At 47.8% G+C, this 24965-nt stretch overlaps 1 protein-coding gene and 2 pseudogenes across 1 annotated transcript; 2 read left to right on the top strand and 1 right to left on the bottom strand.

Annotated features, from left to right (window-relative positions):
* Positions 1–14083, top strand: part of LOC147096039 (valine--tRNA ligase-like) — a 75546-nt pseudogene extending 61463 nt beyond the window's left edge.
* A 3906-nt stretch (positions 14084–17989) lies between these two features.
* Positions 17990–18696, top strand: LOC147096038 (histone H1.5-like). The gene has a single exon (XM_085974059.1). The coding sequence runs from the start codon at positions 18000–18002 to the stop codon at positions 18543–18545; it is 546 nt and encodes a 181-aa protein (XP_085830185.1). The 5' UTR covers positions 17990–17999; the 3' UTR covers positions 18546–18696.
* A 3484-nt stretch (positions 18697–22180) lies between these two features.
* LOC147096037 (uncharacterized) lies at positions 22181–22865 on the bottom strand (annotated as a pseudogene).
* Between the last annotated feature and the right edge of the window lie 2100 nt (positions 22866–24965).

The following is a 24965-nucleotide window of genomic DNA, read 5'->3' as shown; positions in this document are numbered from 1 at the left end:
TCCCTCACGCTCCACAGGCAAAAAACTTGGAAGCCTGCAGAAGAAGCAAGGCTTGCTGTAGACCTTCAATGCAGCAGCAATGATGACGTCATTGGAGGCGACTTTCAGTCATGAAAACCCCATTTGCAAAGGGTTCCCACACGTTGGAAATCAATTGGACAAGTTAAAATTGCATCAATCTCCCACATCCATTTAGATTCGTGTGGAAAACACGAAATTCAGATAACACGACACCATCCCGCACCCGAGTTAAAATCCCCCCCTTTGTGTCTGTCTTCATGGAAGAAGATGCAAAAAACTTCCCAGAAATAGTGGACAACGAAGGGTCTAGCGAGAATGAGGAACTGAAAGATATTAGTATTAGTAAAAAAGTAGTACTGGAGAAATTAATAGGACTGAAAAGCAATAAATCCCCTGGACCTGATGGCCTACATCCTAGGGTTTTCAAAGAATTGGCTATAGAGAGTGGATGCATTGGTTGTCATTTTCCAAAATCCCATAGATTCTAGAACAGTTCTCACGGATTGGAAGGTAGCAAATGTAACCCCACTATTTAAGAAAGGAGGGAGAGAGAAAATGGGGAACTAGACTAGTTAGCCTGACATCAATAGTAGGAAAATGCTCGAATCTATTATTAAGGACGTGGTAACAGGGCACTTAGAAAATAATAATAGGATTGGTCAGAGTCAACACGGATTTAAGAAAGGGAAATCGTGTTTGACAAATCTGTTGGTGTTTTTTGAGGTTGCAACTAGCAGAATAGATAAGGGGGAACCAGTGGATGTGGTGTACAGGAAAAGTTCTGATATCCGGCACCGACGGGACCGGCGTGATGCCGATCTATCAAAAGTTCCGGAGTGGTGAGCGGATTATCTACCCAGGCTGTTTTTAACTAAGAAAAATTTAAAAATCAAGAAATGTGCAATATACAGTAATTGGGTACTCACCTACAGAATGTTGTGTTAAATGGATGGTGAAAGATGCTTGATTCAGTACAGTACTGCCAGTTGATGGTAATCCATAACTCTTTAATAACTTAACAGTAAAACAAAACTTATAAACGACTGTGCAGTGCACCAAAACTTAAACGACTGTACAGTACAGTATAAAGTACTGTACGGTGGTTAACTCTACACTTATTCCAAGCCAACTGGTTCATCAGGATCAGGCACTTCAACAGATTCTTCAGGCACTTCCAGTGCTCCAACTCTTTTGGAAACTTTCTTAAACATGTCCCGGATGTCTGCTTGCTTAGTGGACTCTTGCCTTCTTTGCAGAAAGGTAGACTGCAGAATATGGAGCTGCATAACTTCTTGGGCAGAATAGCAAGAACGGCTTTCAGCAAATTTGATGAATGAAGCAAGATCTGCTGCAGCTTTAGCCCAAGAAATCTTGTTCACTTCAGAAATCTCATCGTCTTCATTTTCCATCACACTTTCCTTTTCTTTCCTTGGATTCAAAACATTCTCCATTATTTCATCATCACTTAGCAAATGCACAACAGCAACTTCTCTATCGGCATCAACCCACTGCTCAATATCACTTTCACTGAGGTGATGTAGAGGGTTTGCTGGGCCTACATCTTTCACCATGTCAGCCATTTCCATTACTGCAGTCTTCCGCGGATGAACATTGAACCCACAAAATTCCTCCTCTGAAGAAGAACCTTCAGCAAACATTACAGAAGGCCACAATTTGCACCAGGCTTGTCTCAAAGTGTGACCTTTCACCAATTTCCAGGAACATGCAACATTAAAGATGGCATTTTTAAGATTGTATTCCTTCTGAAATGCCTGAATACCTGTATTGTCATCTTGGCTTATCAGTCTACGTAGGAAGTCTTTCTTGTAATGACACTTGAGATTTTGGATAACGGCCTGGTCCATGGGTTGTATGAGAGAAGTTACATTTGGTTGCAAATAAATGGTGAAAATATTTCCAGAAACCAACTCGGATTCATGCGGATGGGCTCTACAATTATCCAGCAATAAAATGCATTTGCTATCTTCAGGTTTCCTTATTCTATGGAAATGTTCCCTCACAGATGGAGCAAAAGTATGATGGAACCAATTTGAAAAGATTTCCTTATCCATCCAAGCATTTGCTTGAGCTTTGTACTCAACAGGTAAGTGCCTCACATTTTTAAATGCACGGGGATTTTTATACTTCCCAATGACGAGAAGTTTAACCCGGTGTGATCCAACAGCGTTCGCACATGTTAGCATGGTTACACGATCTTTATTTTTCTTGTAACCTGAAGCATTAGCCTCACTAGCCCCAGCAAGTGTTGATTCTGGCAAAAACCTCCAAAATAAGCCCGTTTCATCGGCATTGTATAGCTGTGCTGGCGACAAATCATGTTGCTGCACAATCCGATTGAAATAATCGCAGTATTCTTCTGCGGCGTCGTGATCAGCTGATTTCTTCTCCCTGCAAACATCGAGTCGTCGTATCCCATGCCGTGCCTTGAAGCACGATAGCCATCCATCAGAGAAAGCACACTTGTCAGTGAGCTCCATCTTTGCATAAAAATCCTTCGCTTTTGATATTAGCATGGGTCCGGAAATCGGAACACCCTCTGAACGCTTCAGAGCAAACCACTCAGAAAGCACGGTATCCAGCTCTTCAAGCTTAGGCTTACGAAGCGTGCGCCGTTTCTCTACACTCTTAGATGTCTCCGAGCTTGCATTAAACTTGAGCAGCTTATCCTTCTGCGCTTTGATGTCGTACATTGTTGACGAACCGATTTTGAATTCTTTCATAATGTGCATACGCTTCGCTCCCATTTCTAGTCGTTTGCATATATCAATTTTCTGTTTTAAAGTTAACACCACCCTCTTCCTTTTGGTTGGATCAACTTTTGGGATTTCCATAATGCAGTCCAATGAGTTACAGCAGCGTTGGAGACACACACTACTGTACTGGAACCCAAAAAAATGGCGGATCAGAAGAGGCTACCGGCAGCGTGGGAGGGTGAGACTCCTGATGCAGGGTTTCTGAGGTGTTCCGAGTTCCGCTGGCACCAAGAGGCCGAGTAGTGGCAGTTTGTAGAACTACCGCCACTGACGAACTCGGCAACTGTTGGAGACTCGGACTCGGAACCGGCAACATTGCCGGTTACTCGGGCGCTGTTTTCGGGGGGTGAATTCTGCCGGTAGAGCGAGTTTTCCAGTTAAACCAAAGTTTCCTGTATTTGGATTTTCAGAAGGCACTCGATAAGGTGCCACACAAGAAGTTATTAAACAAAATTAGGGCTCATGGGACTGGGGGTAAATACTAGCATGGATTGAGGATTGGTTAACGGACAGAAAACAGAGTAGGAATAAACGGGTCATTTTTGGGCTGGCAGGCTGTAACTAGTGGGGTACCGCAAGGATCAGTGCTTGGGCCTCAGCTATTCACAATCTACATCAATGGTTTGGATGAGGGGACCAAATGTAATATATCCAAGTTTGCTGATAATACAAAGCTGGGTGGGAATGTAAGTTGTGAGGAGGATGCAAGGAGGCTTCAAGGGGATATAGACAGGCTAAGTGAATGGGCAAGATCATGGCAAATGGAATATAATCTGGAGAAATGTGAAGTTATCCACTTTGGTAGGAATAATAGAAAAGCAGAGTATTTTTTAAATGGTGAGAGATTGGGAAATGTTGGTGTTCAGAGGGACCTGGGTGTCCTTGTACACGAATTATGGAAAGTTAGCATGCAGGTACAGCAAGCAATTAGGAAAGCAAATGGTATGTTGGCCTTTATTACAAGAGGATTTGAGTATAAGAGTAAAGACGTCTTACTGCAATTATATAGGGCCCTGGTGAGACCACACCTGGAGTATTGTGTATAGTTTTGGTCTCATTACCTAAGGAAGGATATACTTGCTATAGAGGGAGTGCAATGAATGTTCACCAGACCCAGACTGGTTTCTGGGATGGGGGGATTGTCCAATGAGGACAGATTGAGTAGACTAGGCCTATATTCTCTAGAGTTTAGAAGAATGAGAGTTGATCTCATTGAAACATATAAAATACTTACAGGGCTTGACAGGGTAGATGCAGGGAGGATGCTTCCCCTGGCTGGGGAGTCTAGAACCAGGGGTCACAGTTTCAGAATAAGGTGTCGGCCATTTAGGACTGCGATAAGGAGACATTTCTTCACACAGAGGGTGGTGAACCTTTGGAATTCTTTACCCCAGAGGGCTGTGGAGGCTCAGTCATTGAGTATATTCAAGACAGAGTTCAATAGATTTTTGAATATTAAGGGAATCAAGGGATACTGAGATAGTACGGGAAAGTGGAGATGAGGTAGAAGATCAGCCATGATATTGAATGGTGGAGCAGGCTCGAGGGGCCAAACGGCCGACTCTTGCTCCTATTTCTTATGTTCTTATATACAGCATCTTTCACAAACTCAGGGCGTTTCAAAGCACTTCACAGCCAATGAAGTACTTTTTTTGAAGTGTAGTCACTGTTGGAATGTAGGCAACGCGGGAACCAATTTGCGCACAGCAAGCTCCCACAAACGGCAATGTGATAATGACCAGATAATCTGTTTTTAGAGATGTTGGTTGAGAGTTGAATACTGGCCAGGATACCGGGGAGAACTCCCCTGCTCTTCTTCAAACTCCCCTGCTCTTCTTAGAAATAGTGCCATGAGATCTTTTAGGTTCACCTGAGAGGGCAGATGGGGCCTTGGTTTAGCATCCCATCCAAAAGACAGCACCTCCGACAGTGCAGCGCTCCCTCAGTACTGCACTGAATTGTCAGCATAGATTTTTGTGCTCAAGCCTCTGGAGTGGGACTTGAACCCACAGGTATCTGACTCAGAGGTGAGAGTTCTGCTCGCTGAGCCATGGCTGACTTGGCATAGAGGCATACAGCACAGAAGGAGGCCATTCGGGCCATCGTGCCTGTGCCGGCTCTCTGAAAGAGCGATCCAATTAGTCCCATTCCCCCTGCTGGTTCCATTAGCTCTACAATTTATTTCCTTTTCAAGTATTTATCCAATTCCCTTTTGAAAGTTACTACTGAATCTGCTTCCACCGCCCTTTCAGGCAGCGCATTCCAGATCATAACAACTCGCTGCGTAAAAATATTTCTCCTCATCTCCACTCCTGGCTTTTTTGCCCATCATCTTAAATCTGTCTCCTCTGTTTACCGATGTTATATATCTTGCTATTATCTTGAAATTATGAACATGGGCTAAGTGGACGCATGCATGGGCATAATTTCAGTTGTACTCTTTTGATGCACACTTAAACAAATAAACTGTAACTAATAAAACTTTAAATGAAACTTAACAACTTAAATTAAAATTTGGTTTCCGGGGGTGATGATGCGCTCCAGTCCCTGCGGTGCCCACCGGTCGTGGAAGGCCTCGAGTGTGCCGGTGGGCACCGCGTGCTCCATCTCCAGGGCCATCTGGGCGTGAACGTGGCCGCGGAAGAGAGAGAGGCAGGCAGTCGGGCCGAACGACCCCGTTAACCGCCCGCTGCCTGGACCAGTTAATGGCCACTTTGGCCAGGCCCAGGAGCAGTCCCATGAGGAGGTTCCCCCAACCTGCCCGCTCCCCTCCGCACCAGGTAACCAAAGATCAGGAGCGTGGGACTGAAGTGCAGCCAAAAATTGAAGAGCAGCCCCTTCAAATAATGGAAGAGGGGCTGCAACCTCTCACACTCCGCGTAAATGTGGAACACGGACTCCTCCAGGCCGCAGAAAAGGCAGGCGGCCTGGGAGTCCGTGAACCTACTTAATAACTTATTGCACGGGACTGCTCTGTGCAACACACTCCAGGCCAAGATAAAGGGAGGACTCCCACGTAGCGAGCCCTCCATTGGGGACCTCCGCCTCCACTGGATGGCAAGATGGTGCGTCCGGACGGCAGACGTAGGTGGCAAAGTGGAGAGTGTGCAGGAGCAGCGTGTACAGGAAACCCCTCCGTGCAGAATGAAAAGGCACGGAGTGGTCGGAGTGGATCATGTGGGCCAACATGGTGCCAAGGCGGGCAGACATGGCCCTGGCAAAGATTTTGTAATCTGTGCTGAGGAGGGAGACCGGGCACCAGTTCTTAAGAAGACGGAGATCGCCCTTCTTGGGCAGCAGGACAATGACCGCCCTGTGCCAAGAGAGGGGCAGCTCCCCGGTCGCCAAACTTTCCCCCAGGACCCAGGACATCCCAGAATGCCCTGTGCAACCCCAAGGTCAGCCCGTCCAGCCCCGGGGACTTGCTCCTCCAGAGATGGCCAAGGGCGCCAGTCAGTCCGCCGGGCTTAGCGGAGCGTCCAACCATTCAGCGCTCTCCGGGCCGACCTTCGGCAGGCCCTCCCACCAAATATTGGCTGGGACACTGGGGATAATTCCCCTGCTCATCTTTGAAATAGCCTCATGAGTGTCAGCCCAGAATCTTGTGCTCAACTCTCCGGAGTGGGATTTGAACCCACAGGTATCTGACTCAGAGGTGAGAGTGCTGCTCGTTGAGCCACGGCTGACATGGCATCGAAGCATACAGCACAGAAGGAGGCCATTCGGGCCATCGTGCTCTCTGAAAGATCTGTCCAATTAGTCCCACTCCCCCCTGCTCTTTCCACCAGCTCTTCAATTTATTTCTTGTTCAAGTATTAATCCAATTCCCTTTCGAAAGTTACTATTGAATCTGCTTCCACCGCCCTTGCAGGCAGTGCATTCCAGGTCATCATAACTCGCTGCGTAAAATAAATTCTCCTCATCTCCACTCCTGGCTTTTTTGCCCATCATCTTAAATCTGTCTCCTCTGTTTACCGATGTTATATATCTTGCCATTATCTTGAAATTATGCACTTGGGCTAAATGGACGCATGCATGGGCATAATTTCAGGTTGTACTCTTTTAGTTGGGTGATTAACCAATTAGTCTGTAAATTAATAAAACCTTAAAGGAACCTTAACAAATTAAATTAAAATTTGGTTTCCGGGCGTGATGATGCACTCCAGTCCCCGCGGTGCCCACCGGTCGCGGAAGGCCTCAAGCGTGCCGGCAGACACCGCGTGCTCCATCTCCAGGGCCGCCCGGGAGCGAATGTGGCCATGGAAGAGAGGCCGGCAGTTGGGCCGAACGAACCCCTCGACCACCCGCTGCCTGGACCAGTTAATGGCCACTTTGGCCAGGCCCAGGAGCAGTCCCACGAGGAGGTCCCCTGACCTGCCCGCTCCCCTCCGCACCGGGTGACCAAAGATCAGGAGCATGAGACTGAAGTGCAGCCAAAAATCAAGGAGCAGCCCCTTCAAATAATGGAAGAGGGGCTGCAACCTCTCACACTCCGTGTAAACGTGGAACAGGGACTCCTCCAAGCTGCAGAAAAGGCAGGCGGCCTGGGAGTCCGTGAACCGACTTAAAACCTTATTGCACGGGACTGCTCCGTGAAACACCCTCCAGGCCAAGTCCCCAATAGATAAAGGGAGGGCTCCCACGTAGAGAGCCCTCCATTGGGGACCCCCGCCTCTGCTGGATGGCAAAATGGTGCGTCAAGGCATGTCCAGATGGCAGACGAAGATGGTAAAGTGGAGATTGTGCAGGAGCGGCCCGTACGGGAAACCCCTCCATGCAGAATTGAAAGGCACGGAGGGCATTTCCCGGAGATGGTTCAAGTTGTGAGGCGCCGGTTCCCGAGAGGGGTTTCGGGGCTGGGCGCCGATGAGGAATTCCGTCTGAATGGGGGTCAGTTCGGACGGGATCACCCCACGTGCTTGAGCCTCCCTGATACACCTAGTGGAGTCGGGACCCAGTGCCACTTTCAGCGACTCAATGGCTTTGGCCGTGGGCCGGACGTTGACCCAGGAGAGGCGCTGCACCAGCTCTACCGGCGCCATCCAGCCCGCTCCTCCGCCATCGGGCAGGTCCCTGGCTCTAGTCACCTTGCCAGGCAGAGCTCTGCCCTTCACCAGCCACCCAAACCCGCGGTCGTGGAGGTGCAGATTCCTGAGCAGCAGCTCCTGAAGGACAGCCGCCATTGCTGACGGGGAAGAACTCCGTCTGGAGGCAACCTTGTTCCAGACCCATAGCAGTTCCTGGTAGAAGACAGGCAGCTCCCGCAGGCAGGCACGGGTACTGCCCAGTTTCACAAACAGGAGCTGCGTGTCGTAATTGAGGCCATGCAGCTGGCGGAAGAAATACGTCGCCAGCGCACACCATTGAGGAGGATCCTTGACATACAGGTATCTCTGCAGGGTCTGAAGATGGAAAGTCGCAGCCTGGGTGCGAAGGCACACCAGCGCCTGACCGCCCTCCCTAAGCGGGAGACTCAGAACCACGGCAGAGACCCAGTGCTTCCTTTTGTCCCAGAAGAAGTTGATGAGCTTCTTCTGTATCTTGGCGACAAACGCAGGGGGCAGGATCAAAGTGACCAACCAGTACTACAACATGGCGGCCACCAGCTGGTTTATGACCAATGCTCAACCCCTGTAGGACAGCACTCGGAGCAGTCCTGTCCAGCGTCCTAGGCAAGCGGTGACTTTGGCCCTGTACCGTGTAGGACTGGTCGGGGTGGATTATGTGGGCCAGCACGGTGCCAAGGCGGGCAGACATTGCCCTGGCAAAGATTTTGTAATCCGTGCTGAGGAGGGAGACCGGGCGCCAGTTCTTAAGAAGGCGGAGATCGCCCTTCTTGTGCAGCAGGACAGTGACTGCACCAAGAGAGGGGCATCTCCCCGGTCACCAGATTTTCCCCAGGACCCACATGTCGACGCCCCCCAGGAAGTCCCAGAATGCCCTGTGGAACCCCACGGTCAGCCCGTCCAGCCCTGGAGACTTGCCCCTCGAGAGCTTCAAGATTATGCCCATGGACATGTTCAAAGGACATAAAGCAAATACCCTGCAAAACAGATCGAGGAAACTCGGGCACAATTGTGTTACGCACGTAATTATTCTACACCCGAATTTCCTCGCTATTTTACCCTTGTCTATAGATCCCTGTGTTGGACTGCTTTCTTGTTCTTCTTCATTTTGTGACTTTAAACACCAGATTATGCACACATTCAGTTGTAGTAATGCAGGATCAGGTTTTTATTGAAACCTCATGCTATCCACAACCAGTATGAGTGCACAAGTCCCTTCATACCACACCATTCCAGAATGAGAGCGAGCTGCTGTTGGGACATCACACTATCCACGATTCCAGTGTGAGCTACTAAACAGTGTTCCTTTACATTTCTTACACCAATTTTCACCTTTGATCACTGCAGTCCATGCAGACTACCAATAAATATAAGCAGAGACAAACAAGCTACTGGAGAGCAGCTGCAGTTAGTTAATTAGTTAATTAGCTAGCTCGATTTACAAACAGTATAAAAACAGGGACCCTGTGAGTGCAGCTAGCACAGAGTGAGAAACTTTGGTAAGTGTGGGAGTTTTAAGGGTTAATCTCTTTTAAAAGCTAATGTTAATTGCTAGTAGCTCTTAAGTAAGATCAACTGTTTAAGTTAAATTTTAAATTTTGCACACTTCTCCTGCAGAACAGTGGTGGACCTGAGGGAGCAGACTGAGGCCCAAGAGTGAGGATAAAAGCAGCAACAGACCTGCATCAACAAGGAGAAAACTACAGTGTGATGTCACTGGTAAGGCAGGTAATGATTGGTAGTGACTGGGCTAAGTTTTAAGTCAACATATAGCATATAACTCAATTTAAAAAACTAAACTTAATTAATTCATTTAATAAACTAAATGAGGTAAATAATCTGATTAACACTAAACTAATTAATTAAATAAAACAATGGGAGAACAGGAGATGAGTTGCTGTTGCAATATATGGGATCTCGTGGACATTTTTGTCCAGGGCGACTACATCTGTGGTAAGTGTCTGTGGCTCGAGGAACTTCGGCTCCGAGTTGAGCAGCTGGAGTCTGAGCTGTAGATATTGCGAGACGTCCGGGAGGGAGAAAGTTACCTGGACCTTTTGCTCCAGGAGGCAGCCACACCCCTTAGAAAAATACTTTAGAATTGACGCGTGCTCAGGGACAGGAGGGTGTGACTGCGAGTGAGGCAGGTACGGGGATCCAGGAGGTAGTATTGCAGGAGCCTCAGTCCCTGCACTTGTCCAATAGATTCGAGGTTCTTGCCACCCTTGTGGACAAGTACGGGGACTGCGGGGATGGCGAGCAAACTGACCACGGCATCGTGGTACAGGAAGCCGTTCAAGTGAGCGAAGTAAAATGGAAGGTAGTTGTAGTAGGCGACAGTACAGTTAGGGGGATCGACACTGTTCTCTGCAGCCAGGAGCATGAGTCCCAAAGGCTATGTTGCCTGCCCAGTGCCAGGGTAAAGGACATCTCCTCCAGGCTGGAGAAGAGCTTGGAGTGGGAGGGGGATCATCCAGTTGTCGTGGTCCATGTAGGTACCAACAACATGGGTAGGACAAATAAAAAGGTTCTGCTGAGAGACTTTGAGCAGCTAGGGGCTAAATTAAAGAGCAGAACCAGAAGGGTGATAATCTCTGGATTATTACCTGAGCAACGAGCAAATTGGCATAGGGTCCATAGGATCAGGGAGATGTATGCGTGGCTCAAAGATTGGTCTGGGAGAAGTGGGTTTTGATTCGTGGGGCACTGGCACCAGTACTGGGGAAAGGGAGCTGTTCCATTGGGACGGACTACACCTGAACCATGCTGGGACCAGAGTACTAGTGAATCGAATAACTAGGGAGGTAGATAGGGCTTTAAACTAAATAAGGCGGGGAGGAGGGTCCTGGTGGAGAGAAATCTAGAATGCTAAAGAGAAAAGACAAGGAAGCAGTGCAGGAAAGTGATTGGGGTAAGGATAACCAGATTGTGTCAGGAAGGGACAGAGCGTACATACAAAGGAGTGCACTAACAAATAGGGTCTGGGTAAGAAAAAATGATAAGACAAATAGGGCCATAGTACAAAAAAATTTAAGATGTCTAAAAATGTTAAAATGACAAATCTAAAGGCATTGTATCTGAATGCACAAAGCATTCATAATAAGATAGATGAATTAGCAGCACAAATAGATGTAAACGGATACAATATAATTACGATTACGGAGACATGGCTGCAGGGTGACCAAGGCTGGGAGCTGAATATCCAAGGATATTTGATATTTAGGAAGGACAGGCAAAAAGGAAAAGGTGGTGGGGTGGCCTTGTTAGTAAAGGATGAAATTAGAGCAATAATGAGAGGATATTGGCTCAGGAAATCAAAACGTAGAATCCAGTCTGGGTGGAGCCAAGAAGCACCAAGGGGCAGAAAACATTGGTGGGTGTTGTCTATAGACCTCCAAACAGTAGTGGTAATGTCGGGGATGGCATCAAACAGGAAATTGGAGATGTATGTAACGAGGGTACTACAGTAATCATGGGTGATTTTAATCTACATATAGACTGGCCAAACCAAATTAGCAATAATACTGTGGAGGATGAATTCCTGAAGTGTGAGATGTTTTTTTAGATCAGTACATTGAGGAGCCAACTAGGGAACAGGCTATCCTAGATTGGGTATTGTGCAATGAGAAGGGGTTAATTAATCTTATTGTGCGGGGTCCTTTAGGGAAGAGTGACCATAACATGATAGAATTCTCCATTAAGATGGAAAGTGAAGAAGTCCAATCTGAAACTAGGGTCCTAAATCTAAACAAAGGAGACTATGAAGGTATGAGAAGTGAGTTGGCTATGATAGATTGGGGAGCTTCATTAAAAGGCATGACGGTGGATAGGCAATGGCTAACATTTAAGGAATGAATGCATGAATTGCAACAGTTATACATTCCATTCTGGTGCAAAAACACAAAAGGAAAAGCAGCCCAACCATGGCTAACAAAATAAATTAAGGATAGTATTCGATCCAAAGAGAGTCATATAAAGTTGACAGAAAAAGTAGCAAGCCTGAGGATTGGGATCAGTTTAGAGTTCAGCAAAAAAGGACCAAGAGATTGATTGAGAGGAAAAATAGAGTATGAGAGTAAACTTGCAAGGAACATAAATGTGGATTGTAAAATCTTCTACAAGTATGTAAGAAGAAAAAGATTAGTAAAGACAAATGTAGGTGCCTTACAGTCAGAAATGGGAGAATTTATAATGGGGAACAAGGAAATGGCAGATCAATTAAACAAATACTTTGGTTCTGTCTTCACGGAAGAGGACACCAATAACTTCCCAGAAATGCTAGGGAACCAAGGGTCTAGTGAAAAGGAGGCATTAAAGGAAATTAGTATTGGTAAAAAAATAGTGCTGGAGAAATTAATGGGACTGAAAGCCGATAAATCCCCAGGGCCTGATAATCTGCATCCCAGAGTACTAAAAGAGGTACTCATGGAAATAGTGGATGGATTGGTTGTCATCGTCCAAAATTCTATGGATGATGGAACAGTTTCTGCAGATTGGAGGGTGGCAAATGTAACCTCACTATTTAAAAAAAAAAAAGGAGGGAGAGAGAAAACAAGGAACTACAGACCGGTTAGCCTAACATCTGTAGTAGGGAAAAAGGTAGCGTCTATTATAAAGGATGTGATAACAGGACACTTGGAAAATATCAACGGGATTAGACAAGGTCAACATGGATTTATGAAAGGGAAATCGTGTTTGACAAACCTACTGGAGTTTTTTGAGGATGTAACTGGTAGAATAGATAATGGAAAACCAGTGGATGTGGTGTATTTGTATTTTCAGAAGGCCTTTGATAAAGTCCCACATAAACAGTTAGTGTGCAAAATCAAAGCACATGGGATTGGGGGTAATATACTGGCATGGATTGAAAATTGGTAAACAGAGTAGGAATAAATGGTTTTTTTTTCAGGTGGTGACTAGTGGGGTACCGCAGGGATCAGTGCTTGGGCCCCAGCTATTCACAATATATATCAATGATTTGGATGAGGGAACCAAATGTAATATTTCCAAGTTTGCTAGCGACACAAATGGGTGGGATTGTAAATTGTGAAGAGGATGCAAAGAGGCTTCAAGGTGATTTAGACAAGTTGAGTGAGTGGGCAAATACATGGCAGATGCAGTATAACGTGGATCAATGTGAAGTTATCCACTTCGGTAGGAAAAACAGAAAGGCAGAGTATTATTTAAATGGTGATAGATTGGGAAATGTTGATGTACAGAGGGACCTGGGTGTCCTTGTACACCAGTCACTGAATGAAATCATGCAGGTGCAGCAAGCAGTTAGGAAGGCAAATGGTATGCTGGCCTTCATTGCAAGCGAATTTGAGTACAGGAGCAAGGATGTCTTACTACAGTTATACAGGGCCTTGGTGAGACCACACCTGCAGTACTGTGTGCAGTTTTGGTCTCCTTAACTAAGAAAGGATATACTTGCCACAGAGGGAGTGCAGCGAAGGTTCACCAGACTGATTCCTGGGATAGCAGGACTGTCGTATGAGGAGAGATTGGGTTGACTAGGTCTGTATTCACTAGAGTTTAGAAGAATGAGAGGGGATCTCATTGAAACGTATAAAATTCTGACAGGGCTAGACAGACTGGATGCAGGGAGGATGTTAACCCTGGCTGGGGGGGTCTAGAACAAGGCGTCGGTCTCAGGATACAGGGTAGGACATTTAGGACTGAGATGAGGAGAAATTTCTTTATTCAGAGGGTGGTTAACCTGTAGACTTCTCTACCACAGAAGGCTGTGGAGGCCAAGTCACTGAATATATTTAAGGAGATTTATGAGATTTCTATACACAAGGCATCAAGGGGTATGGGGAAAGAGTGGCAATAGGGTATTGAGATAGAGGATCAGCCATGATCGTGTTGCATGGTGGAGCAGGCTCGAAGGACCGAATGGCCAAGTCCTGCTCCTATTTCTCTGTCTGTTTCTAAATCATAGCATTTGTATGTAACTCTGATATACTAACAGAATAACAACACAAACTAAACAACCAGGCACTCAACTCTTCTAATTGATTTATTGCTGTAATAAGCTCTCCATTGCATAAACAGAAGTGAACTGATCCCCGACCTGATAGGCACATCGGTCAGCACTCTGATCTGTGGAGATACATTTTGCTTTAAAATCCCCTTGCCAATTTACAACCCATGCTCAGCAGAAAGCTGTTTTAACTTTTAACTCATTGTGTGCTGGTCTCACAGATGGCGCAGAAATAGCGAGGTACCCAAGTAGGGTGAACCCTCGTTCCCACACCTTGCACCGGAGCACATTGTGGTGTTATAAAGGCTCTGCCCCACCTCCAGCTAAATAGCTGTACACACAAATATCCTGCAATTGTGCTGGTTCAAAATGGGTGTAAAATGAAGCCCCTTTGAATGATTCAAAATATAAATTATCCTCACTGAGACCTGCACTGTGTTTCCTGTTTCTTTGAACGGATTTTTATGTTATCGGTGAAAGTCGCGTTAAAAAATGAAAAGCTTCCACGATTGCATGTCTTAAACATGCTGTACCTGATGTGCCCGAATGATAGTTCGATGGCTTGAAACTTTAATTTTCATAGTTAAAGAAAGAATTCGACACTTCCCTCGGGTCCCGAATGTTTACACTGATTTCTGTTTATTTTCGCCCAGTTTTACATTTTGGCTTATGTTAAGATTAGCAGGAAATTTGAGTGTACTCTTTTGATGCGCACAAACAAATAAAACTGTAACTGTTGTGTATGTACCTTTAAGAGAGAACTACTTTTACAGCTCCTGTATACTGTAGTACCGGCAGTGACCACACCTGTATATAAGCTTTGAGCGTGCCTCTGTACTCCCAGTCTTGAGACTACCCTCCTCCAGTAAACACCTGTTGATTGTTAAGTTACAGCCTCCGTGAAGTTATTGGAAAACATCATACCTTAAAAATCACGGATCCTACAGTAACTAAAAAAACCCATTAAAGAAAATGTAATAAATTTAAATTTGATTGGCCGGGGGTGATGATGCACTCCAGTCCCTGCGGTGTCCACCGGTCGTGGAAGGCCTCGAGTGTGCCGGCGGACACCACGTGCTCCATCTCCAGGGCCACCCAGCGGCGAATGTGGCCGCCGAAGAGAAGCAGGCAGTCGGGCCGAATGACCCCCTCGACTGCCCGCTGCCAGGACCAGTTGATGCCCACTTTAGCCAGGCCCAGGAGCAGTCTCACGAAGAGGTCCCTCTGACCTGCCCGCTCCCCTCTGCACCGGGTGACCGAAGATCAGGAGCGTGGGACTGAAGTGCAGCCAAAAATCGAGGAGCAGGAAATCTGAGTGTAAGTAGACATCGGTAAAAAGGGTGCACGAATGGGCATAATTTTGGATGTAACTTGCCAATTAATTCCCTATTTGAAATTCCACCCCACCATGAATGTTACTTTCCGAACACATTGTGCCTGTGTGGCACAGAGTTCAATGTCATTCTTCCCCTTCTTCGCCCCTTAAGCAATTGTTACAGATAGTTAAGGCTTCAATGGATGACGGGTCTGGTTTGACTGCAGAACTAGTTCCTCAGAGGAACGTAGGAACAGGAGGAGGTCATTCAGCCCCTCGAGCCTGTTCCACCATTCAATTCGATCATGACTGATCTTAACTCCATCTACCCGACTTGATTCCGTAACCCTTAATACCCTTGCCTAGCGAAAATCAATCCATCAAAGTTTGGAAATTTTCAATTGACCCCTAGCCTCAACAGCTTTTTGGGGGAAGAAAGTTCCAGATTTTTACTATTTGTGAAGAAGTGCTCCCTGACATCAGCCCTGAATGGCCTGGCTCTAATTTTAAACTTATGTCCCCTTGTTCTGGACCCCCCTCCACCAGATGAAATAGTTTCTCGCTATCTACCCTATCAACTCCTTTGATCATCTGAAACACCTCAGTTAGATCACCCTTCAATCTTCTATTTTCAAGGGACTACAAGCCTAATCTATGGAACCTGTCCTCATATTTAAACCCTTTTAGTCCTGGTATTATGCTGGTGAACCTGTGCTGCACCCCCTCCAAGGACCAATGCATCCTTCCTGAGGCGCTGTGCACAGAGCTGAATGCAATACTCCAGATGGGGTCTAACCAGAGCTAAAATGCTGGACATTAACCGTTTGTCAGCTGGCTTTAACTTCAAAAAGTTACATTGAGTCTACAGCACATAAACAGGCCATTCAGCCCAACTAGTACATGCCAGAATTTATGCTCCACACAAGCCTTCTCCCACCCCTCTTCATGTAACCCTATCAGCATGTCCTTCTATTCCTTTCTCCCTCATATGCTTATCTAGCTTCCCCTTAAAGGCATCTATGCTATTCGCTTCAACTACTTCATGTGGTAGCACCTTCCACGTTCTCCCCACTCTCAGGGTAAAGAAGCTTCCCCTGAATTCCCTATTACAAAAGTAAAATACTGCGGATGCTGGAAATCTGAAATAAAAACAGAAAACACCTAGAAATTCTCAGCAGGTCGGGCGGCATCTGTGGAGAGAGAAACAGAGTTAATGTTTCAGGTCGATGACCTTTCGTCAGAACTGGAAAAAGTTAGAGATGTAACCGATTTTTAAGCAAGTGTAGGGGCAGGGAAAGTGGGAGGGGAGGAAAGAACAATAAGGATGGTGTGTGATTTGGTGGAAGGCAGGAGTGATTAAGTGAAAAAAGGTATGATGGTAAAAAGCAAAAGGAAATGGTAATGGGACAAGTAAAGGAACAAAAGATAAGTCTCGAAGAGGTGTAAATGGGAATGGCAGAATCATCAACAGCTGTCATGTGAAAAAAGAGGCCGAGGTTATGGTCTGAAATTGTTGAACTCGATGTTGAGTCCAGAAGGCTGTAATGTGCCTAATCGAAAGATGAGGTGCTGTTCCTTGAGCTTACGTTGAACTTTGTTGGAACAGTGTTGGAGTGGAGTGGAGAATTAAAGTGACAGGCGACCGGAAGCTCGGGGTCACGCTTATGGACTGGATGGAGGTGTTCCGCAAAGTGGTCACCCAATCTGCGTTTGGTCTCCCCAATGTAGAGGCGACTGCATTGCGAGCAGCGAATAGAGCATACTAAATTGCAAGAAGTGCAAGTAGATCGCTGTTTCACCTTGGAAGGAGTGTTTGGGGGCCCTGGATGGTGGGAAGGGAGGAGGTAAACGGGCGGGCATTGCGTCTCCTGCGCTTGCACGGGAAGGTGCCGCGGGAAGTGGGAAGTTGTGGGTGCTGGGGGGGGTGGACAGTCAAAGGAGCGGACATAGAAACATAGAAGATAGGAGCAGGAGTAGGCCATTCGGCCCCTTGAGCCTGCTCCACCATTCAATGAGATCATGGCTGAACATCCAAATTCAGTACCCTGTCCCTGCCTTCTCCCCACATCCCTTGATCCCTTTAGCCTTAAGAAATATATCTAACTCCTTCGTGAATATATTTAATGAATTGGCCTCAACTGCCTTCTGTGGTAGAGAATTCCACAGGTTCACCACTCTCTGGGTGAAGAAATTCCTCCTCATCTCTGTCCTAAATGGCTTACTCCTTATCCTTACACTGTGACCCCTGGTTCTGGACTCCCCGGCCATCGGGAACATCCTTCCTGCACCTAGTCTGTCTAGTCCTGTTAGAATTTTATAAGTTTCAATGAGATCCCCTCTCATTCTTCTAAACTCCAGCGAGTATAAGCCCAATCGACCCAATCTCTTCTCATAGGTCATTCCTGCCAGGGTATCGAGGAGGGAGCGGTTCCTTCGGAGACAGTTAAGGGTAACGGATTTGATTGCCGTTATCCCCCTTCCAGCCGGTCAATTTGGGGGGGGGGGAACCTCAAACCCACACAGCAGCATATGCTGGAGAGAGAGAGAGGGGGCGAGTGGTGTGGAATGTGGCAAGAGGGACGCAGCAGCTGATTGGCGGACGCGGGAGGTGATGACCTCATGGCAGGGGGGTTGCTTCCAGCGCGTCAAGGGCAGGGTGTGGAATGTGGCAAGAGGGGCGCAGCAGCTGATTGGCGGGCGCGGCGGGGGGGGTGGAGGTGGAGGTGACGACTCCATTGCTTCTCGCGCGTCCGCCTTGGCCTTTAAATAGGAACGCCGGCGGCGGTTTCTCCTGCAGCTGCGACGGGCGGTGCTGAGGGTGGGAAGGTCCTGCCCAGATGGTGTCCAGACCCGCCGCCGCCCCGCCACAGCAGCAGCAGCGGAGGAGGCGGAAGAAGACGCCGCCTAAACGGCGACCCTACCGGCGCCCGCGCAACAAAGCCCAGAGCATCAGCCAGCTGATCCTGCAGGCGCTGTCGGCCCGCAAGCAGCGCGGCGGCCTGTCGCTGGCCTCGCTGCGGGAGGCGCTGCTGGCCAACGGCTACGACGTGGAGAACAACAAGATCCGCCTGCGGATGGCCGTGCGGGGGCTGGTGCGCAACGGCTCGCTGGTGCAGACCAAGGGCCGGGGCCGGGGGGGCGCCGCCACCGCCGGCTACCTGAAGCTCGGCAAGCGGCAGAGGCCGGAGAAGCCGCCGCAACAGCAGAGGAGGAGGAGGAGGAAGGCCACCACGGCGGCGGTGCCGAAATCTCGGGCCGGGGTCAAGGCCAAGAAGGAGACCAACGAGAAGAAATGCCGGACCAAGACCCCCCCCAAGAAGCGGACTGCGGTCAAAGCCTCTCCCAGGAAGACCAAACCTAAACCCAAAAAGACCAGGAAATAAACTTTTTTATTTGGGAGTGGTGGGGAAATCAGCTCAAAACTCCAAACACAAAAGGCTCTTTTCAGAGCCACAACTGTCTGCAAAAAAAAGGCTGAATTTATCCAATTCAATTCCTGGAATCATCGACCAGCTTTTTTTTTAGTTTGGGGAAAGTGGGATCCAATTTGACTCCCACACTTTCTCCCCCTTGGCGCTCTTTCTCTCCCCTGATAGCCCTGCAATTTACTTTTTTTCGCCGCTAAAAGGATGACTGGGAAGTTTAGATTTCGCTTAATTATTTCTGGAGGGCGGTGCACACACGGCAACAATCTCCCTGGATGGTGTAGACTGGGTGGATAATTGGCAGAGAAAAGAGCTGAGATTGAGGGACAAAAACAAATTATTTATTTAGCGCCTTTGACGTAGTAAAAAAAGTCCCCAAGGCGCTTCACAGGAATCCCAGCAACAGCCGGATCGACTGCAATAATTGTCCAATCTTGTACGTTTCTGTACAGGAAATATTAATTTGCTTTTATAGCTGCGATTGGCAAATCCGTCAATTAATGTTTCTGCTACAATTGCGAGATGGCAGCAGTGCTCTCGCATTCCTGTATAACTTGCAAGTGACTGTCATCTGATTTACTTTTATTACTTCAGTTAGTGTTTCATCTAAGCTGTGACATTGAATCCAATGTCTCCTTTTTCTAGCCGACCGTTTTTTGACTTGATTATGCCGATGTGAAGCGCTTTTTTCTCTGTTAAAGGAGCTGTTCGATTGCAAGTTGTCCAATTGTTGGGTGTCCGGTGTCATTTCCGTCCCGGCATAAGATGTGGAGTAAGATGCATGGTCCAGTCCATAATGGTGCACAGTCACACAGGTCTTGTGCATCAGTGGGTTTGAGACGAGTTGTTTCTCGTAGCAAGGAGGGGTGGGTGGACTAAGTATGGTAAATCCCCTCTCCCGGGGAAGGGAAAGGGGTTTGAAAAGGAGAATTTCAAAAGGAAGACACACGAACATGACCTCAATTCGGAAAGACAATCAAAAGAGCTTAAAGAGCGGTCTTGGCCCTGGAGAAGTTCAGAAGTCTATTGGGACTTCCCCTCGAGGGAGGAGGAAAGAGCAGGGAAGTGGGACTAACTGGACAACTTTCAAAGAGCCCTCACGAATCTGTAATCTCAAAGTCCCGATCGCTGCTCCTGGAACTAGTCCCCTCCACTTGCGCTTCCACCGGCGCCATTGAAACTTCTTGAGATACTGCAAGACCACTGGATCTTAGAAAAATCCCTCCCTCGTCTAGGGCCAGCACCGAGAAGTTGCTGCTGTTCATTGCCAAGATTGCAGTGGGGATTCCTTCAGCAGTGTAAGTGTATGTCTTCAAAGACAAATCCAGCCCCACATGCGGCTCCGTATTCAGCCTTGGGTAGTGCCAATATTGCTCTTGTTTTATGGTCCATATTGTTGGTGCCTACCTTCAGAAGGCATCGCCCACAGAGGCTTCTGGTGTCGGTATGTTTTAAAGGTGGTTAGGAAATGGCTCCCTGATCGTCTTTTGCGGAACCACTCGGCAACCAATTACATCTGTAGACCTTGAGTTGTCCGGGTTACTTGGCCATTTGCCCCTGAAGACAGGCAGCTGTCCCTTTCCCCTTCTCCGCAAAGTGGGAAGAACTTCTGGCTCGAAGATTTGACACCCTCGCCTCTTCCTTACAGCAACACCTTGCTAGTATGGCTCCCAAACCGGACTTCCTTAACACTTTTATCTTAAAAACGACCACGCGTCCATCGCCTCTTCTCGAAGGTATCCGAGAGCTTGAAGCGGAATAAGGGGGAAAAGGAGAAATATATAATTCGCATTAAACTGGGCTGTTTCTGAACAGATACCGCAGGAACCGGCATTGCGGCCTTTTGATGCCTGTATAGCAGGCTAGACAAGAGTCTCAATGTTTCTGTCCTGAAATCCTAGGATTGAGCGTTTTCTCGGAATCTCCCCAATGGTCTCCAGCTTTGAATCTTTGGCGGATTGGTTCTGCCCGTCACCCCGTCTTTATCTGTTTGCACAATTTTAGCAATCCTTTTCAATTGTGCAAAGGCGCATTTAGGTTAAATATTAACATGTCAAGTTTAGTTTAATTGAAAAGGAAAAGCTTAAGATAAATCTTGTGGAACAAGCGTTCGGCCATGCCTTACACTTGTCTCCAAAATCAAAAGCAATCACTTTGTAGGATGTGTTACAATTGTCATAGTTTAATTTAAACAAGTGTACCAGGTAGTAAAGATGAGGGTTTATTTATCGTTTCACGCTCATCAAATGTATCGGACACGTGTCGATAAATTGAAAGCACGTTTTTAGCAACACAAGTAAAACCTTGTTATAAGCGGGGAAATACTCGCCGCTCATGGCAACATGAAAGGAAAGCTGAATGTGCTGAAAACACACAGCGGTTCAGCCGACGTCTGCGAGAGAGCAAGACAGGTTAACAGTCGGGGTGGAAGATTGTGAAGAAAGGCATCGCCTCTGGAGGAGCAAGCTGTGAAATAACGTCCGATGGGCAATTGTCACCGGAAGAAGTAACGCGCGGCGGATGGGCGCTTCACTCCCAGTGTGTGTCTGACCATCTTCTAGTTGTATTCATGTCGAGGGCGAAGCGTTGATGTTGGACTCTGGGACCCTAAAGCAGGTGGGTTCTTCATCATTCTGCACACAGGTCCTCACTTCAGTTTCTTGGGTAGTTTTGGACGGTCGCGCTTTTTGGGTATTGTGGAATTCAAAAGGCTTTTCGGGCAGTCCGATACATTCGCCAGAAGCCACGTGTGAATAATTGGAAATCCAGATGTGGCCAATTGCATTTCCGATTAATACATTTTAAAAGAAACGTGTCAGGGACAGCGTCGTTGGGCACGCGATCTTAATACTCAATATTCGCAAGGTGTAGGCAAATGTACTTTACATTTTTTGTGTGCATCTGTTGGGAAACTGGTGAGATAAAAAGCAGAATGTGAGTGTTTATTCAGCGCTGAGCGCTTTACTTCCTTGGTCACGAAATGGTGCTTGGTGTTTGTTAAGTGAATATACACGTATGAAGCATATGTATCTTTGAGTGTGTGTAAAGGAGCTAGGAACATAGGAACAGGAGGAGGCCATTCAGCCCCTCGAGCCTGTTCCGCCATTCAATGAGATCATGGCTGATCTGCGACCTAACTCCATCTACCCGCCTTTGGCCCATGTCCCTTTAGTTAACAAAAATTTATCAATCTCAGATTTAAAATTAACAATTGATCTAGCATCAATTGCCATTTGCAGAAGATGTTCCAAATTTCTACCACCCTTTGTGTGTAGAAGTGTTTCCTAATTTCACTCCTGAAAGGTCTGGCTCTAATTTTTAGACTATACCCCCTAGTCCCAGACTCCCCAACCGGCGGAAATAGTTTCTTTCTAGTTTGGCACTAAAATTAGTGGTGGCTAAAACAGCCAACTTCTATTGGACAAAGCTCATTAAAATCAGAATTAACGGTGCCGAACTGCGCCCCTCCGAAGCATTTCACAACAGTGGAGCGCTGAATTATTATATTATATTTTGCACATTGCACATAGTGGCGATCAGCTTAAGCTCGGAATTTGGCTCGCATTTTGTGGCTCTGAAAAGAGCCGTTGAGTTTAGAATGAAGTTCCAGAGCCTACGCCCCGTTTCCAACGAGAGCGATTTTCCTCTAGCGCCGCTTTGCGCTGATTTTGCTTGGCCTTCCCGCCTCTGGCGGGCTTCTTTTTCCGGCGGGGCCGGGCGGCGGCCCTGCCCTTAGCGGCGGGTGGAGATTGGAGGCGCTTGGGTTTGGGCAACTTAGGCTGCCGGCGAGACTGCGCCGCTCGGGGGACGGGGACGGCGGCGGCCGGGCGTTTGAGCTTGGCCTGGGCCCGTCACCAGGAGGGGGCCGGAGTAGGACTGAGGGCGGCCAGGTTCTGCTGCTACTTCGACCGGCGTCGCCGGTCCGGAGTGATTAAACCTGAAGGAGCCCGAGGCGCCGGTGCCGGCGGTCTGCACCAGCGAGCCCTCCTTCACCAGGTACTTGACCGTGTGGTTGACGCGGGTGTTGTTGCGGCTCACGTCGCAGCCCCGGGCCGACAGCGTCTGCTTGAGGGTGGCCAGCGAGATGCCGCTCCACTCCTTGGTGGCCGCCGCCACCTGCAGGATCTGCTCGGTCACCGTGGGGCCCGTCTTCTTGGGGCGCGGCGGGACCGGCCGCTGCTGGTGGCGATGGTGGTGCTGCTGCCGCCGCCACCTCTTATTATCCAACAGGTCCGGATCTCCCACATCCTCCTCCGCCTTCTGGTTGTTGTCAGCCATGCTCAGAGAGAGGAGCTGTGATGCCAGGACAGGGGTTTGGGCTGAAACTAAAGGCGCTGCGAGTGGGAGCGGCCGCTTTTATAGAGGGAAGGCGGACGGAGTGGAGTTATCGCCACCCTCCCCCTCCCCGCGCCATACACACACCTTATTCAAGAAGGGTAGCAGGGATAAACCAGGGAATTACAGGCCAGTGAGCCTAACATCTGTGGTAGGGAAATTATTGGAAAAAATTCTGAGGGACAAAATTAGTCTCCACTTGGAGAGGCAAGGATTAATCGGGGATAGTCAGCATGGCTTTGTCAAGGGTAAATCATGTCTGACCAATCTGATTGAATTTTTCGAGGGGGTGACTAGGTGTGTGGATGAGGGAAATGCTGTGGATGTGGTTTACATGGACTTCAGTAAGGCTTTTGACAAAGTCCCGCATAGGAGACTGGTCAAGAAGGTAAGAGCCCATGGGATCCAGGGTGCCTTGGCACGTTGGATCCTAAACTGGCTGATTGGCAGGAGGCAGAGGGTGATGGTCGAAGGTTGCTTTTGTGACTGGAAGCCTGTGTCCAGTGGGGTACCTCAGGGATCGGTGCTGGGACCCTTGCTGTTTGTGATCTACATAAATGATTTGGATGAGAATGTAAAAGGTATGATCAGTAAGTTCGCAGATGACACGAAAATTGGTGGGGTGGTAAATTGCGAGGAGGAAAGCCTCAGGCTACAGGACGATATAAACAGGTTGGTCAGATGGGCAGAAAAGTGGCAAATGGAATTTAACCCTGAAAAGTGCGAGGTGATGCATTTTGGACGGACAAATAAGGCAAGGGAATACACAATGGGTGGTAGGACCCTAGGAAGTACAGAGGGTCAGAGGGACCTTGGTGTACATGTACATAGATCCCTGAAGGCAGCGGAACAGGTAGATAAGGTAGTTAAAAAGGCATATGGGATACTTGCCTTCATTAGCCGAGGCATAGAATATAAGAGCAGGGAGGTTATGATGGAGCTGTACAAAACGCTGGTAAGGCCACAGCTGGAGTACTGTGTGCAGTTCTGGTCGCCTCACCATAGGAAGGATGTGATTGCTTTGGGGAGGGTGCAGAAAAGATTCACCAGGATGTTACCTGGGATGGAGCGCCTCAGCTATGAAGAAAAACTAAACAGGCTGGGGTTGTTTTCCTTGGAGCAAAGAAGGCTGAGGGGGGACCTGAGTGAGGTGTACAAAATGATGAGGGGCATAGATAGGGTAGATAAAGAGGAACTTTTCCCCTTAGTAGGGGGGTCAATAACAAGGGGGCATAGATTCAAGGTAAGGGGCAGGAGGTTTAGAGGGGATTTGAGGAGGAACTTTTTCACCCAGAGGCTGGTTGGAGTCTGGAACTCACTGCCTGAAAGGGTGGTAGAGACAGGAACCCTCACAACATTCAAGAAGCATTTGGATGAGCACTTGAAATGCCATTGCATACAAGGCTATGGACCAAATGCTGGAAAATGGGATTAGATTGGACAGGGCTTGATAGACGGCACAGACATGATGGGCCGAAGGGCCTCTTTCTGTGCTGTATAACTCTATGACTATATGACTCTTGTTCTCTTCCCTTCCCTCCCACTCCCCTTGACACATAGAAACATAGAAGGTTGGAGCAGGAGTAGGCCATTCGGCCCCTCAAGCCTGCTCCGCCATTCAATGAGATCATGGCTGATCATCCAAACTCAGTACCCGGTCCCTGCTTTCTCCCCATATCCCTTGATTCCCATTAGCCTTAAGAAATATATCTAACTCCTTCTTGAATATATTTAATGAATTGGCCTCAACTGCCTTCTGTGGTAGAGAATTCCACAGGTTCACCACTCTCTGGGTGAAGAAATTCCTCCTCATCTCTGTCCTATATGGCTTACCCCTTATCCTTAGACTGTGACCCTTGGTTCTGGACTCCCCCGCCATCGGGAACAGCCTTCCTGCATCTCGTCTGTCTATTCCTGTTAGAATTTTGTAAGTTTCAATGAGATCCCCTCTCATTCTTCTAAACTCCAGCGAGTATAAGCTGTTGCAATGTAGGGAAATGCGGCACCCAATTCACGCACAGCAAGCTCCCACAAACAACCTGA

The sequence above is a fragment of the Somniosus microcephalus genome, unplaced genomic scaffold (assembly GCF_052327205.1).
Source record: "Somniosus microcephalus isolate GS21.2 unplaced genomic scaffold, FLI_Smic_1.0 unresolved_chr1, whole genome shotgun sequence".
NCBI classification, from domain to species: domain Eukaryota; kingdom Metazoa; phylum Chordata; class Chondrichthyes; order Squaliformes; family Somniosidae; genus Somniosus; species Somniosus microcephalus.
The sequence above is the reverse complement of the archived record's forward strand: the minus strand, read 5'-3'. Positions and strand labels throughout refer to the sequence as shown.